Source organism: Canis lupus, chromosome 10 (genome assembly GCF_048164855.1).
Source record: "Canis lupus baileyi chromosome 10, mCanLup2.hap1, whole genome shotgun sequence".
NCBI classification, from domain to species: Eukaryota; Metazoa; Chordata; class Mammalia; order Carnivora; family Canidae; genus Canis; species Canis lupus.
Genome location: NC_132847.1, coordinates 53,415,372 through 53,431,801, shown reverse-complemented (window position 1 = coordinate 53,431,801; position 16,430 = coordinate 53,415,372). Strand labels below are relative to the sequence as shown.

General features: G+C 45.6%; 1 protein-coding gene across 4 annotated transcripts; it reads left to right on the top strand.

Moving 5' to 3' along the window:
* Positions 1 to 469: 469 nt before the first annotated feature.
* Positions 470 to 15,323, top strand: VCP (valosin containing protein). 4 transcript variants are annotated; one of them, XM_072841799.1, is made up of 17 exons: positions 470 to 853; positions 4,547 to 4,658; positions 4,848 to 5,020; positions 6,391 to 6,533; positions 7,080 to 7,210; positions 7,958 to 8,089; positions 9,156 to 9,258; positions 9,890 to 10,023; positions 10,101 to 10,236; positions 10,591 to 10,703; positions 11,057 to 11,221; positions 11,308 to 11,430; positions 11,682 to 11,894; positions 12,087 to 12,395; positions 12,669 to 12,824; positions 14,326 to 14,480; positions 14,632 to 15,323. In XM_072841799.1, the coding sequence occupies exons 1-17, from the start codon at positions 837 to 839 to the stop codon at positions 14,735 to 14,737; spliced, it is 2,421 nt and encodes an 806-aa protein (XP_072697900.1). In that variant the 5' UTR covers positions 470 to 836; the 3' UTR covers positions 14,738 to 15,323. The 4 variants fall into 4 exon arrangements, with proteins under 4 accessions (XP_072697900.1, XP_072697903.1, XP_072697901.1 ...); XM_072841802.1 differs by having other exon boundaries at positions 561 to 853; positions 4,748 to 5,020; XM_072841800.1 differs by lacking the exon at positions 470 to 853 and adding an exon at positions 887 to 957.
* Positions 15,324 to 16,430: the final 1,107 nt, after the last annotated feature.

Below are 16,430 nucleotides of genomic sequence, written 5' to 3'. Positions count from 1 at the left end.
CTGTAAAGCCTATGGGATTAGAGTTACCAGAGGGTGCCAAGACAATAGGGTGGAGTGGATTAAGAGTTGGGTTGCCAAAGGGTTCAGAGCAGGGATGGCTAGAGACAGTTTTGGACACAGGAGAAGGGTAAGGGTAGATCCTTAGGTTTGGGAAGAAAATGAGCGTGTAGGTTATCACTGCAATAGGAGTAGACTAATACAAGGGTTCAATCTATTGTGCCAGGTTCTTGAACAGGATAAGATCAGGAGCCAATGAACTGGAGCCAAGTGGGAGAGTCCGCCTCCCGGGGATTAAAGGCCCTTCTTTCGCCAGTCGCTCTGGCTCTATCCTTTTCGTTGATTGGTCGCGAGTCCCAATCCGTCGAGGAAGCGTAGCGCTGCGGCCAATTGACGTGGCGTTACTAGGCGTGTTGCATCCCTGAGGCGGGAGCCAGGCCGCAGGCGAATTTCCTGATTGGCTCTGGTCCGCGGGTTGCTGGGGAGAGGCGCGGAGAGGCGGGCGGGAGTCCCCAGGGCAGGCGCTGATTGGCTGAGGTGAAAGCACCTCTCCTTCCGATGATTCGGCTCTTCTCGGTTCAGTCTCAGCGCAGCGTCTGCAGCCGTCGTTTGAGTCGTCGCTGCCGCTGCCCCCTCCCGGATTAGGAGCCAGTGTATACCGCCCGCCCACCGCCCCGGTGCCTCTAGGAGGAGGCGAGAAGGAGGCCGCCTGCGGGTTTGTCGCCGCTGCTCGCCCCCCTGCCAGGGAGAGCCGAGCCCCGGCCCAGTCGGTCGCCTGCCACCCCTCGTAGCCGTTACCCGCGGGCCGCCACAGCCGCCGGCCGGGAGAGGCGCGCGCCATGGCCTCTGGAGCTGAGTGAGTGTGTGCGCGCGCCCGCCCGCCCGCTGCGGGTGCGCGCACCTGGGGACTCGCCGCGCTGGGTAGGCCCGGCCGAGCCTGGCCGTGGGCGCGTCTGAGAGGTGGAGACAAGGAAGGAGGGAGAGAGGGGAGAAGCGGGGGATGAGGGGCCGCGGTCCGGTCTGGGCCTGGCTGCGCACCCGCGCGCCCCCTAGGCCGGGCTTGCGTTGGGCCTGGGTCGGGGCCTGGGCCAGATCGTGCTGTGTCATGCAGGCCCGGGCGGCCTGATTGGCTCCCTGGGAACCGCTCTCCGGTTCTTGTGAGGTCTGCGGGCCCACATTGCCAGCGCGGAGCCCCGGGGCCTTAGGGCGCCCACCTGCGATCAGGTCTACTATCCGTTGAAGGCCTTTGGTCCCCGGAGAGAGCAGGCCCTGCGGGCCCGACGCCTGAACTGGGCCCAGTGGGCGTGGACTTTTGGCCACGTGAAGGCCTTAGGAGCCGGGAGCCAGGCGGAGGCCGGAGCGGGGAAGACTCGGCGAGCTCGGGGAAGTTCACGACGGCCTTTTTGGAGCTGGGTCGGCCTGGCCCTTGGTTGACATCTTCACGACCTGAGCAGTGAGGGGCTGTTAGGGAGAGGGCGGGCCCTGCGTTTCGTTTTTGGCCTCCTTCGTAGGTTTGTTGTTCTTCACATGAGAAAGCTTTGGTCAGTTTTTCTTAATATTATGAAATGGGGGCGGAGAGTAGGAACTTTACTGTTCGGGCTTTTGGTAAAGTTCGAATCTCAGTTGGTAATTTGCAGGGCTCTCTCAGTTTCAGCCTTTGTGCTGAGAAGGTTAGAGTAGCCCTGACTCTTTGAACACACACGTTCCTTTCCCCAAAATGCTGTGTTGAGAAATCTTGGGTTCTCCATCCCTCAGGAAAGCATCAGATAAAATCCTACCACCTCTGCCCATCCTGCCCATTAGATTTAGAATCAAGAGCTTTAGCTACTGAGGGAAAAAAAAAAAAAAAAAAAGACAGCCATCCTGTGGAAACTCTTCTATGCAAATCACTTTCCTGACTTGAAGAAAATTTAGTTTTTTGAGGTGTGTTCCCTTTTTTTTTTTTTTCCCCCAAGTTTCTAAACGGAGATTGAAGTATTACCTAGGTGTCTATTTAAAAGGACCACTACTTATTAATACTTACTCTCTTAGGTCTAAAAATAAAAATTCAAAATTCTTGGAACCTGGCATCATAGATGGTTTCTAACCTCTAGGTCATCTTGATGACTCTTACCTGAACTCCCTCCAAGTCCCCTGTGGCCCATTGGAGTTCTGGAAAGGGCCTGACTCATGCAGAAGACAATGGGGATGTCCCCAAAGAGCCTCCAGGACTGCTGTTGGCCCACGATCAGGCTGAAGCTCTCTTTTAGAGGTTACTTCCTTTGATCTTAGTAGATAGATTTGGAAGTAAAGGTCTTTGCCTTAAGGGAAGAGCATACTACTCACCTCCATTGCTAGGGTCAGGAATGGTAAGCAGTCAGGAAGTTTTTCTAGAATGCAACTTTGGGGTTAAAATACAAACTATGCTGACTAGAGGCATCTGGCATTTTATTTTTCTCTAGCCCCAATCCTATAGATTAAACGGAAAGGTGCGTAGTCCTTGGAAGGTATTTTGATGTGTGAGAGAAAGGGAGAGTTGATGGCTTTAAATTGCCTTCAGCTGCCACATTGACTATGCTTATTCTCCAGAGTGTTGATAAACACTGGAGGAGTCTGCCTGTGATGGAACATTGTGACCGGAATGCTACACTTTTTAGGTTGAGGAGGCAAGTTTAAGCTGAGGAAACTCCACTCTTTGAAATTAGTTTTAAGGTGATGATTAAAGACGCAGCCTTTGTGAGAGGATCAGCAGAAAGCTTACAACTTTGTTAGATGAATGGAATTTGTACTTCTGTTGGGTAGATCAAGACCAAAAGATGGAGAAACACCACAACTTCCTAGCTAGTATTCTGGAGTATAATCATCTTTTTTTCTTGTAAGTTGTGAAGATACAATTTTTTTTTTCTTGTTTGTTGATTGATGTATTTCCAGATTATAGGATGGTGCCTGGCCTGTAATGTATACTTGCTAATTTGTTAAGTGAAGGAATAGTTAATGGAAAATATTCTTTTTTATTTCTTCATTTCCTCCGTTATTTGGCCTCCCTGTTTGTTAATGTTCAGGTTTTCCCGAGCCTTAGTAAAAGGAAGTAGCTTTTTATTTTTTTTAAAGATTTTATTTATTCATTCATTAGAGATAGAGAGAAAAAAAGAGGCAGAGACACAGGCAGAGGGAGAAGCAGGCACCATGCAGGAGCCTGATGTGGGACTTGATCCCAGGACTCCAGGATCACACCCTGGGCCAAAGGCAGGCGCTACTGCTGAACCACCCAGGGATCCTGGAAGTAGCTTTTCAAAGGGAGAGCCCACTGAGTCTAGTTACTGAAGGTTGGAGAGAAGCTAGGTAAGAAGTTGGTGTCAGGTGAATGATCTTCTAAGAAATTATTGAAACTATTTAGAGGGTTTAAACTGAGCTTGGACTTAGCTTTGGTCTGGGTGAGGGATTTGGATTTGCTTCATGCCTCAGCATTTCTAGGTTTTGACTTTCTGAACCAATATTGTGGAATTGTATGTCTTTGCAGAGATTTGTCAAGCTCTTTTTGAGCTTGGGCCTCTTTCTGAAGGTTTCAGATCTATTAGTTTAGTTTTCCCCAAATGTCATAGTCTTTGTGCTTGGCATTTCTGTGGTATATAGAATGCTCTGGAATTTAGCAGGTTTAGCCAGTAAGGATGGTAGTGCTAATGATTCTACTTCATTGTCCCCAGGCTTGGTGGGACTTGGGGCCTCCCTGAGTCCTACAGGAAGTTGTCTTGCTCACTTCATTCTCCAAGAAGGTTAGCAAAGAAGAGTTTATGCTTTCTTCTGCAGTGGTAATCATTGTGACCATTAATACCATGTGCCAGGCATTGTTGCATTCATTATCTCACTTAAGATAATTCTTTAAGATAGGTACTACTGTATTTGCTTCTTTTCAGATGAGGACATCATCATCCAGAGAAGTTAAGTAACTTGCTCAAGATGACAATTAAACAGTGGCAGGGTTGGGATTCAGACCCAGCAGGTCTGACTGCATAGCCCCTTCTCCTAATCACTGTTTCTTTCATACTAAGATTATTGTCATTTCTCTAATTGTTACTTAGCCTCTACTTTTAAAAAAAAAATTTATTCATGAGGGGCACAGAGAGAGGCAGAGACACAGGCAGAGGGAGAAGCAGGCTCCCTGTGGGGAGCCTGATGCAGGACTCGATCCCAGAACCCCGATCCCAGGACCCCAGGACCATGACTTGAGCTGAAGGCAGATGCTCAACCCCTGAGCCACCTGGGTGTCCTACTCAGCCTCTACCTCTATTTAGTCTTCTCAGGCCATAGTTTCCTGACTCTGGGGCAAGATCACTTGGGGCCTTAACAGCTAGGATACCAGTGCTCAGAATACTAAGAGATGCTGGAATGGGAATTGTATGTGCTAAATGTTACTCTTCGTGACCGTGGCTGAATATCCTTTATCTGACCTCTCTGGCATAGGGACAGCTTCATATATCCACTATTTCTTTCGTAAGTGTGAATTTTAAAGACTGGTGGGGTCCCTGGGACTGGAGTATGTATTGGGACTAAATTCATTTTCTCTTTTTAGTTCAAAAGGTGATGACTTATCAACAGCCATTCTTAAACAGAAGAATCGTCCCAATCGGTTAATTGTCGATGAAGCCATCAATGAGGACAACAGTGTGGTGTCCTTGTCCCAGGTAAGTTGGGTCAAAGGTTCAGTCTTTCCTTATTGCACTTAACCTGAGGACTTTTCCCAGGTTTCTTTCCTCATTTTTTTTTTTTGCAGTGACCACAGATAGAGTGGGGTTTACTGGGAATTCCAGCCTCCAGGGCTGCTGCCTACCCCTTGGCCCAGTGACCCAAAGGCCTTAACCTTCTTTTCTCAGCCCAAGATGGATGAACTGCAGTTGTTCCGAGGTGACACAGTATTGCTGAAAGGAAAGAAGAGGCGGGAAGCTGTGTGCATTGTGCTTTCTGATGACACATGTTCCGATGAGAAGATTCGAATGAATAGAGTTGTTCGGAATAACCTTCGCGTACATCTAGGGGATGTAATCAGGTGTGTGTGGGGTTCTTAGCCCCTCAGGGATGGGAGGCCAGAGACAGCCTGAATTATAGACAGGACTAATGAAGTTCTTGGCAGCTACCCATAGCAGAATCCTTCTAGCCATGGGAAGACTTAATATAGCAGGGCTATCTTTAGGTTTTGATTCTGCCTCCCTGAGACTTCAGAATTTACTTCTGCATGACCCTTGGGACAAGTTGCATTTCTGTGACTTCTGTGATACCTTTACTTATTTTTTTTGCCAGAGGTATGATTTATAACATGCTGAACGCTGGTTTAGGATACCATTTGAGAGTGTCTATGAAACAATCTCACTGTTATGTTGAAATAATGGCTTGTGTTGGGACCAGAATGAGGTAGGAGTGTGGGCATAGAAGGCGAATTTCCGATTAGGGTTTTTTTATGGATCAAAGTTAATATAGAATAGAAGCATAGTTTGAGTCAGACCCTGAATAGCTTCAGCTTCTATCTGAGTGATTTTTTTTTTTTTAAAGATTTTATTCATGAGAGAGAAAGAGAGGCACAGACACAGGCAGAGGGAGAAACATGCTCCATGCAGGGAGCTCGATGTGGGGCTCAATTCTGGGACTCTAGGATCCTGCCCCAGGCTGAAGGCAGGAGCTTAATCACTGGGACACCTAGGGATCCCCAATCTGAGAGATTTTAAACTTAACTTTAGGCAAGAAGCTTTCTCATCTTGGAGTCATCACTAGCCACAGCTATCCAACCCCCTGTCAGGAACATCTGAGACTGGCCAGGAACATCTCAGACTTCTGATTATTTTTAATGGATTCTAGATTTCATGTAGCCTTCTGGAGGTGCTTAATCACGTCAAGTTTCTCTGACCACCTGGCTGAGATGACTTTTTTTTTTTTTTTTTTTTTTCAGTTTTATTTTTTTGATCCTGATACTTGTCCCACTACGGCCTCCGTAATTTTGGGTTACTAATATTAGCCAAATGGGTCATCTTTGGATATCTCTCACTGAAGATCCTTGCTCCTATTTCTTCATTTTGGGGGCTTTACATGTGTGGGTCTTCCTTTTGGCTCACTGATTGGGAGTGAGCAGCCCCATTTTAGTTCAACTTTAAATTTACCTAAAAAAAATAAAATTTTAATGTAAATTTGTAGCTTCTTCTAATGGCTCCTACTACTGCCCTTCCCCCAAGTATGACTTGGTCTTAGTTCTGTTTGGCTGCTCTTTTGTCCTCACTCTCACTCTGCCCTCCTTCCTCTCTTCACCTAAAGCCATCCCTACCTTTTTTCTTTTACTTGCCGTCAGCTCTCTGTGCCAGGCACTTTCAGACGCCCAGTGTTTGGGGCTACATTGTGGTTGGTAATGTGGAGTCTGCTTGTCATCCTCAGCATCCAGCCGTGTCCTGATGTGAAGTACGGCAAACGTATCCACGTGCTACCCATCGATGACACGGTGGAAGGCATCACTGGCAATCTCTTCGAGGTATACCTTAAGCCATACTTCCTGGAAGCTTATCGACCCATCCGGAAAGGTGAGAGATAATTCTAAAGACTGAGCTTAAGGATAGTTGTTTGTAGGGATACCTGGGAGTAAATCTTGGAATGTCTTTATCTCATTCTCATATGTGTGCTTACACACACATTCTGCATACACGCTCATGTGTACTCTCCTTCCTTCCTCCTCCTTCCCACTCCTCCATTTCCCTACTATCATTCCCTGCTTCAGTAGAGTAAGCTCTCTTCTCCTTTGTCCCAGAAGGAGGACTTGGGCACTTTTTGGCTGTGTCACAGTCCAAAGTGTATTTAATATTTAGCACAGTCTGATCATCTGTGGTTGTTGTGAAAGCTTGGTTACCTATAGCCCATAAGATTTTGTTCAGTGTCCTCTTGAATGGCAGAGGGACACTTCACAGTTTAGCTTTCTCCTCTTGCCTGATGCTTAATAAGGTAGAGGTGGGAAGGGGAAAGGGGCAGTATCTAGTGAACTTGGCATTTTAGACAACAGGTTCTGGTGAGGAACTCTCACTTGCTCTGGTATTTGACATCTCTGACTGCACTTGTGCTAATTACTCTCACAGGAGACATTTTCCTTGTCCGGGGTGGAATGCGTGCTGTAGAGTTCAAAGTAGTGGAGACAGATCCCAGTCCTTACTGCATTGTTGCCCCAGACACAGTGATCCACTGTGAAGGGGAGCCTATCAAACGAGAGGTGAGTTCTCTCCTTTATCCCAGTACCCAATTTCATGATTACAAAGTGGGGCGGTCATATGGTAACTACTAACTGTGAGTGCTCTTTGGGGGCACCTGGGTGGCTCAGTTGGTTAAGCATCTGACTCTTGATTTCAACTCCGGTCATAATCTCAGGGTTGTGAGGTTGAGCCCTGTTTTGGGCTCCATACTAGGTCTGGAGCCTGCTTAAGATTCTCTCCCTTTCGCTCTGTAGCCTGCTCCCTCCGCCCCTGCTCCCACCCATCTCTGTCTTCCTCTATTAAAAATAAAACTGAGTGCTCTTTGGAACTAAGCTTTTTTCCAGAGGTTGTGAAAATGTTTCAACTATTCATTTCTGGGCCTGTGTGTTTCTAGAAGTATATGATACCAGTAATTTTTAAAATCCAGATTGAACTCAAAAGATCTAAGTGGTTGGAATAATTTTTGTAGAAGTGACATTGATGATGGCATCCAGACCTCTGTCTGTTTCCCAGTTTCTAGCTTTAGTCTTAGGGTGGTTCTTTCCAGTAATACTAAGGGCAGTGTAAAAGGGAAAGACTATGCTGAAAATCTTTGCTTTGGGATTTTTAGAATTGTTCTTTGAGTCAGGATCCCCCTTAGAGGAGAATCCTCTCGTAAAATAGGTTTCTCTATACCAGATTGTAGAAGGATTTGGCGAAACTCAACTTTTGCTAATAATAATAATATTCCTGCCTTTTTTTTTTTTCTTTGTCTTCTCTGTATTCAGGATGAGGAAGAGTCCTTGAATGAAGTAGGCTATGATGATATTGGTGGCTGCAGGAAACAGCTGGCTCAGATAAAGGAGATGGTGGAGCTACCTCTCAGACATCCTGCTCTCTTTAAGGCGATTGGTGTTAAGGTGAGTATCCTGGGACATAATGTAGGCTGGTAATTAACAAAGACTCGGGTCAATTCTTGTTGCATTATTTTTTATATTATGGTTATTTAAAAATGTAAAAACCATTTTTATCTCACGGACCCTATAAAAACAAATCTCATCATAGTTGCCTACCTGTATGTAACAATGTCATCCAAGAAAAGTTTAAGGAAATTTGCAGTGTGTGAAGGGTCCTGAATCCAAAACATGTGAGAACTGCAGACCTACAATGTGACTTCCTAACTGTTCCATATCATGGGCACAGTGAAGATGAAATTACCCTCTTCTCTAGTATGTACCATACAAATAATTTTATCTTCTATATGGGCATTTCCCATGTGCAGCCTGTGGATAGGCCATAAAAAAGACAGCTTCAAAGAGAAAAACTTGTGGTTGTTGGTGGTAAGGAAAAGCATTCAAATATGATAGATCCTAGAGGGTTGTGATTATTGGAATGAGTGAGCCTGTGGCAATACTCTTCCTTAGATAGCTAAAAACTAGTCCTGGCCCTTGTCTGTCCAAAGTCAAAACCTTGGCCTATTGGCCTCTTGCTTTTTTGTAGTCCCAGGATCTTCAGACTTAGCCATACTAGAGTTTCTTAGGGTGGTTTCTGTGCTCTTAGTCTCCTATGCCAAGGTATAATCATAAATGTCAGTTTTCTAGGGATCCCTGGGTGGCTCAGCAGTTTAGCGTTTGCCTTCAGCCCAGGGCGTGACCCCGCAGTTCCAAGATCGAGTCCCACATCGGGCTCCCTGCATGGAGCCTGCTTCTTTTTCCCTCTGCCTGTGTCTCTGCCTCTCTATATATACCTCTCATGAATAAATAAAATCTTAGAAAAATGAAATAAAATAAAATAAATGTCAGTTTTCTGCTAATAAGAGGAGTGAGTATGGCCTGAAGTAAACTTTCTTAGTAGTTTATGCTGAGGGCTCAAAACTGATTCTCACTCTCTATCTAGATAGAGCCACATTCAAACCATTTTAGAGTGGGTGGAGTTGGGAGAAGGTAGGAGTCTGAACCTAATCACTCTCTCTGTACTGGTCCTTAGCCTCCTCGGGGAATCTTGCTCTATGGACCTCCTGGAACTGGGAAGACCCTAATTGCCCGAGCTGTGGCAAATGAGACTGGAGCCTTCTTCTTCTTAATCAATGGTAGGAGAATTGGTTCACCTTGTATTTGGCTGGATCTTACACTGAGCTGAGCATGATCCAGTCTCACGAGCTGGAGAACTCACGGACACATTTATTTGCATACATACCCTCATGTATATTTCATCATCTTTCTTCTGCTGGGTTACATTGTGGACAGATAAGCAACAAGGGGAAGGTATTGTACTCTGGTGTCCCTGATCTATCCTCCCTTGAGAGAGAAAGGCTGAAGACATTTAGGGGTAGCAAGTTAGAATGAGAACTCAAAAATTTTGTCTGCTAGTTTATTTGAGAGGGTTTGGGGGAAGATTGACATTAGCTGCCTCTTTGAAAATGATAGAGGTCCATCTGGTATGCTGGTTCTCTTGCCCTGGCCTGAGGGTCCAGGGCATGTGCTGGCATCTTGACATTTAGAGCTTGACTGAGATAGGTGTGAGTTCCTTGTGGTTTCCCTCCAGCCTAGTTTGTGCCTATCCTGGGATAGTATCTGGGAGAGTCTGTGAGAAAGTAGGCAGAGGTTACCACATGTTTACATAGCACCTGTTTCTGGACCAGCCAGATAAGAGATCTGATTTATCTTGGGATTGAGGGAAGGATGTATTTTTGTCATTGTTTCTATTCTGTATCCTTTCAGGTCCTGAGATCATGAGCAAGTTGGCTGGTGAGTCTGAGAGCAACCTTCGTAAAGCCTTTGAGGAGGCTGAGAAGAATGCTCCGGCTATCATCTTCATTGATGAGCTAGATGCCATCGCTCCCAAAAGAGAGAAAGTAGGAACTTGCCCAAGGGGATAGTGGGGGTTAAAAGGTCCTCACTTCACTTCTGACCAGACATCCTGTCCTGACAGACCCATGGGGAGGTGGAAAGGCGTATTGTATCACAGTTGTTGACCCTTATGGATGGCCTAAAGCAGAGAGCACATGTGATTGTCATGGCAGCAACCAACAGACCCAATAGCATTGACCCAGCCCTTCGGCGATTTGGTAAGGACCTCAAATTTCTTCCGACCCTGTTCTTGCTCATAGGGAATCTATAGCTCTACTAAGCTTAATCTCTTTTAAGAGATTCTGTTCTTCATCTTAGTCCTAATCTGAGGATTTCTTGAAGCTCCTTGCAGTGATAGGGCCCAAGGGTCCTTTCCCTTATCTCGTGTCCTATCTATAGTGACAAACCATCCTGGTTTGTCTGAAACTGAGGGATTTTCTAGAACTTGGAACTTTCAGTGCTAACACCAGGAGAGTCCTGGACAGACAGGGATGATTGGTCATGTGAGACCTGTCCCTTCTTTCCTGTAGCCCAGAAATGAGCCCTGTCTATGTTCACACCCTGTTCTGCAGGTCGCTTTGACAGGGAGGTAGATATTGGAATCCCTGATGCTACAGGACGCTTGGAAATTCTTCAGATTCATACCAAGAACATGAAGCTGGCAGATGATGTGGACCTGGAACAGGTGGAGTGATGATGAGAGATGGCCTTGAGTTAGGATATCTATTTCCAGGCAGTTAAAGGGAACTAGCTAGGGACACAAGCTTAAGACGTAAAGAGACTGATTTTGATTCTTGGGCAGGGGAAAGGAAGTGATCTGAGATTGAATCCAGGAAACTGGAGTTGATACCACGTTAGAGTAAACTAGAACTTCGGGGTCAGCTTTATTTCCAGGCCCCAAGTCTAGGCCTCACTACTTAAAATCCAGCCAGTGAAAGAACTCCTAGTATGTGGTCAGGTGAAGGGGGCAGGATTCTAGTCTCTGAGCCTCCTAAGGCAGCTAGGTCTTAGAGTAGTAAGTAGATCTTCTCCCTGCAGGTGGCCAATGAGACTCATGGGCATGTGGGTGCTGACCTAGCAGCCCTGTGCTCGGAGGCTGCTCTTCAAGCTATCCGTAAGAAGATGGACCTCATTGATTTAGAGGATGAGACCATCGACGCCGAAGTCATGAACTCTCTGGCAGTTACTATGGATGACTTCCGGGTAAGGACTGCATCCCCATCTCACATACACAGACATGCATTTCGACCTTTCCCTTGGCAAGTCTCATCCCCAGTTTTTCTTTTTAGTGGGCCCTGAGCCAGAGCAATCCATCAGCACTGCGGGAAACAGTGGTGGAGGTACCACAGGTGACCTGGGAGGATATTGGGGGCCTGGAGGATGTCAAACGTGAGCTTCAGGAGCTGGTCCAGGTAGGATAACTTGGTCCAGAGTGAGTCACTGCCTCAGTACATTGTAGGTGGCTGGGGGTGTTGGCAGTTCAGTGCAAGAATTGTGAGAGCATACTTCATGAACCTGCTATTCTCAATTTGGAAACACTAAGGAGCCTGCCCCTAGAAAACCTTATCTTATACCATGGGGTGATTAGACGGGATACTGCTGTTTTGTTAGGTTTGTTTCAAACTATGGGGGTATGCTAAACCCTCTTTCCTTTTCTTCCTAGTATCCTGTGGAGCACCCAGACAAATTCCTCAAGTTTGGCATGACACCCTCCAAAGGAGTACTCTTCTATGGACCCCCTGGCTGTGGGAAAACCTTGCTGGCCAAAGCCATTGCTAATGAGTGCCAGGCCAACTTCATCTCTATCAAGGGTCCTGAGCTGCTCACCATGTGGTTTGGGGAGTCTGAAGCCAATGTCAGGGAAATCTTTGACAAGGTGAGCTGCAAGCAGCTGAGCAGATAGTTCCCTTGCTTGGCAGCAAGGTAGCTAGCTGTTTCTTTGGGAGATTGAAACCATCTTGTTCTGGCAGCTCAGCTGGAGCAGTGAAGGTCACTTTAATTTCCTTTCCTTCTCAGGTCTGAGAGACCCAATTGTGTTAATACTTGAGTCCATGTGTCCCTTCCATAGGCCCGCCAAGCTGCCCCCTGTGTACTGTTCTTTGATGAGCTGGATTCAATTGCCAAGGCCCGTGGTGGTAACATTGGAGATGGTGGTGGGGCTGCAGACCGAGTCATCAACCAGATCCTGACAGAAATGGATGGCATGTCTACAAAAAAGAATGTGTTTATTATTGGCGCTACCAATCGGCCTGACATCATTGATCCTGCCATCCTGCGACCTGGTCGCCTTGATCAGCTCATCTATATTCCACTTCCTGATGAGAAGTCACGTGTTGCTATCCTTAAGGCCAACCTGCGCAAGTCCCCAGTTGCCAAGGCAGGTACAAGGGCATTGGTGCTGAGGACTTCTATGAGTGCTCAGCCTAGTGTGGTGTTTGGTTCCTGGAAAAGATTCCATTGGGGATTTCCAGGTTTAGGGTTGTAAAGGAAAAATGGAAGATTTGAAGGCATTAGGAAAATCCAGAATCAGGAGTAAAACAGTGGTGAAAGACACACAAGCTGAAATTAGGAGTGTTTTGGTGGATCAGAGATCTGTGTATTACAGGGGAGGAGAGGCTAAATGTTTAGGTAGCTCAATTGCTTCCTTTAGGATGTGGATTTGGAGTTCCTGGCTAAAATGACTAATGGCTTCTCTGGAGCTGACCTGACGGAGATTTGCCAACGTGCTTGCAAGCTGGCCATCCGTGAATCCATTGAGAGTGAAATTAGGCGAGAACGGGAGAGGCAGACCAACCCATCTGCCATGGTGAGTCTGCATCTTTTCCCCATATGTGCCAGTTGTGGGGAGCCAAGGGCAATCTCTGCCATGCTCTAGAGTTAAGACTGTAGGGTTTTGGAAAGATACCTGACAGATGCCCTAGTAGGGCATCAAAGAGAAAGAATACTGAGGGTTAATCTTTTCAGTCTGGAATTATAAAGGCTGAGGAGAGATGGGTAGTCTATATGCTCAGCCCTCACAGTAGACTCTGTGAGGTGAAATCAAAATACAATTTTGCACATAAATAAATAGGGCAGGTTTAGAACCTAGAATCCATGGGCCTGTTCTTGCTTGGTGGTCCATGGACCTCCTGTAATTAAAGTGTGTGTGTATGTAATAATGTATGTGTGCATGTAAGCTTCATAAAGATAGGGAATCTGTATCATCTTGCATGTTTTCCGGTGTATTTTGGCACCATGTTAAAAAATGAATAAATGAATAAATGAATGAATGACTTTATCTTTTGTAGGAGTTCTGAGACATTCCTTCTCCCTCCCATAAAAGCTTAGAACCCATTGATAACACTTAATCCTACGGAGCAATCTCATAAGTCATAGCAATTGAAGTGGCTTTTTTTTTTAATTAAAAAAAATTTTTTTAAATTGAAGTTCAGTTTGCCAACATACAACACCTAATGCTCATCCTGTCAAGTGCCCTTCTCCGTGCCCGTCCCCTCACCCATCCCCCCACCCATCCCCCCACCGCCTCCCCTTCCATTACCCCTTGTTCGTTTCCCAGAGTTAGAAGTCTCTCATGTTTTGTCACCTTCTCTAATTTTTTCCTGGAGAGGCTTCTTAGTGGAAGAGATAGGGTTTGAGCTGATTTATGAAGAGAGACTATAAGGGCTAAGGAAATAAGCAGCTCAAATAACTGGCTCAGGAAATAGGATTGTGGGAATTGGGAAAAACCTGGGTAGATTTAAGAGGGCATATGTTACTAGAGGTGAAGCCACTAGGTAAGGTGTAATCCGGGTTTGGTAAGCGCTAAAAGTTATTTTATCTTTTTAAAATTTAGGTGGTTAAAAAAAAAATAAATAAAATAAAATAAAATTTAGGTGGTTTAGTTTATCTTGTTTTAGAAACTTTATTTTTAAAATTTAAGTTTATTGATATGATTCACAGATAGTAAAATTCACCCTTTTAGGTATAGTGCCTCCATGTATCTTGACAAATGCATTTAAGTTCTATAACTATTACCACAGTTCAGATAAATTTCTGTCATCCCAGAAAGTTCCCTTATGCTACTTTAGTCACCTTTTTTTCCACCCTAAGCCCTTGGCAACCACTAATGTGATTTTGTCCATACAGTTTGGCCTTTTCCATAATGCATTGACAGGTTTTTAAACATAGTGCACTGACTTAGTTTTAGGAAGATTGGCCTTGCAACTTATTCAGGTTGGTTTAGAGAGACAGGGATGGGGGCAGGAAGGCCAGGGGAAGAATCCAAGCTGGACTTTAGCCCTGGTGGTCTGTGTTTACCAACCTTATAGGAGGTAGAAGAAGATGATCCAGTGCCTGAGATCCGCCGAGATCACTTTGAGGAAGCCATGCGCTTTGCCCGCCGTTCTGTCAGTGACAATGACATTCGGAAGTATGAGATGTTTGCTCAGACCCTTCAGCAGAGTCGGGGCTTTGGCAGCTTCAGGTAATCACGTTATAGTGGGCAATACTTAAGTTGTCTTGGGTAACTGTACAGCCAAGGTTGTGGGAGTCCTAAGGAGGCTGGGGTTAGTTGTGAAAATCCTACATAGGCCCTATCCTAACTCTCTTTTTTGGCTCTGCTTTTGTGCATGCAGATTCCCTTCAGGAAACCAGGGTGGAGCTGGCCCCAGTCAGGGCAGTGGAGGCGGCACAGGTGGCAGTGTATACACAGAAGACAATGACGATGACCTGTATGGCTAAGTGGTGGTGGCCAGCATGCAGCGAGCTGGCCTGGTTGGACCTTGTTCCCTGAGGGTGGGGGCGCTCGCCCAGGAGGGACCAGGGGTGTGCCCATGGCCTGCTCCATTCCTCAGTCTGAACAGTTCAGCTACAGTCAGATTCTGGACAGGGGTTTCTGTTGCAAAAAAAAAAAAACAAAAACAAAAAAAACAAAAACAAAACAAAAGAGATAAAATAAAAGCGATTTTCATTTGGGAGGCGGAGAGTGAATTACCAACAGGGAATTGGGCCTTGGGCCTACCCATTTCTGTTGTAGTTTGGGGCAGTGCAGGAGACCTGTGTGGGTGTGAACCAAGGCACCACCGCCACTCCCCACAATAAAGCATCTGCACTTCGCTCAGTGCTACCCAAGCCCTCCCTTCTTCCCTCTACCCAACCTGGGCAGTAGGACGAAGGGCCACAGTTGCTGGGTGTTTATATAGAGAGTAGGTTGATTTTATTTTACATGCTTTTGAGTTAATGTTGGAAAAATAATCACAAGCAGTTTCTAAACCAAAAATGACATGTTGTAAAAGGACAATAAACGTTGGGTCAAAATGGAGCCTGAGTTCTGGCCCCTGTGCCTGCTTCTTTTCCTGGGAAGGGCCTTGGGCTACGCCTTACTGTCAAGGCACTCTTCAAATGTGAAGTACTGAAAGCAGGATTGCACCCTCTTCCCCACCTGATTAACAGTGGTATGATCTGCTGCCTAGTGCCTTGCCCCATGACTGCATGGGAGGTGGTGCAGCCTGCCCTGATGGAGCTCTAGTTGTGGAGAATATGGTATTCCTCACCCGTGTTTGACGTGGATGGTAAAGCTAGGCCTACAGAGCTCTCTTTTCCTGACCAAGGACTGAATTGGGGTGCCCTCCCAAAATAAGGGTTGTAGAAAGATAGAACTTCTGAGGTGGGTGTTCTTTTCATGCATCTAAAAGTCCTAAACATTTATGCTCTGGTTGAGGATCACTTATAATTATGTCCACCTTTACTTTATGTAATTTGTATTATATAAAAAAAAAAAAAAAAACAGTTTTTTTCTAATATGAAATTCTAGTATTGGATGTGTTTTTTTCTAAACTTTATAAACATCCTCCCCTGCTCAGTTTTTCGGATGATTGCTTCCGTAGTCTTGTCCATGTCCAGGTATAGAATATCCTTTTTGTTCAACAGGTAACAACATAATCACCTAGTGCTTTTGGGATTAATATTATGATGCTTTACCCAGAGAGAAGTGTGGTATATAGAGAAAACAACCCCTAGACAAATTTTTATTGGTTGTCCTAGTACTTAAACCAGTAGCTGGTATGGATTACAAAGATAGGATATCTGTAAGGATACAAGATAATTATATTGGCTGATGAAATGGGCTGATGAATTTTGAATTCATGTACTGTGAAAATAGATTTTTTGCACATTGGAGATTGAGTTACTTTCCCCATTTTTCATGACAGACACTTTTTCTCTACCATATTCTGCCTGGTCTTCTGGTTTTCCCACCATTTAGGTGTTCTGATTGCTAGCCTTCAGTCTTGTCTTTTTTTTTTTTTTTTTTTTTTTTACGATTTTATTTGAGGGAAAAGAGGATGAGCAGGGGAAAGAGCAGAGGGAGAGGGAGAAGCAGACTCCCTGCTGAGCTAGGAGCCCAATGCAGGGCTTGATCCCTGGACTCTGGGAT

Coding starts and splice junctions, on each gene's coding strand:
- VCP (XM_072841799.1), top strand. Junction 11,431..11,681: donor AGCTTCAGGAGCTGGTCCAG/GTAGGATAACTT, acceptor TTTTCTTCCTAG/TATCCTGTGGAGCACCCAGA. Junction 12,825..14,325: donor AGACCAACCCATCTGCCATG/GTGAGTCTGCAT, acceptor CCAACCTTATAG/GAGGTAGAAGAAGATGATCC.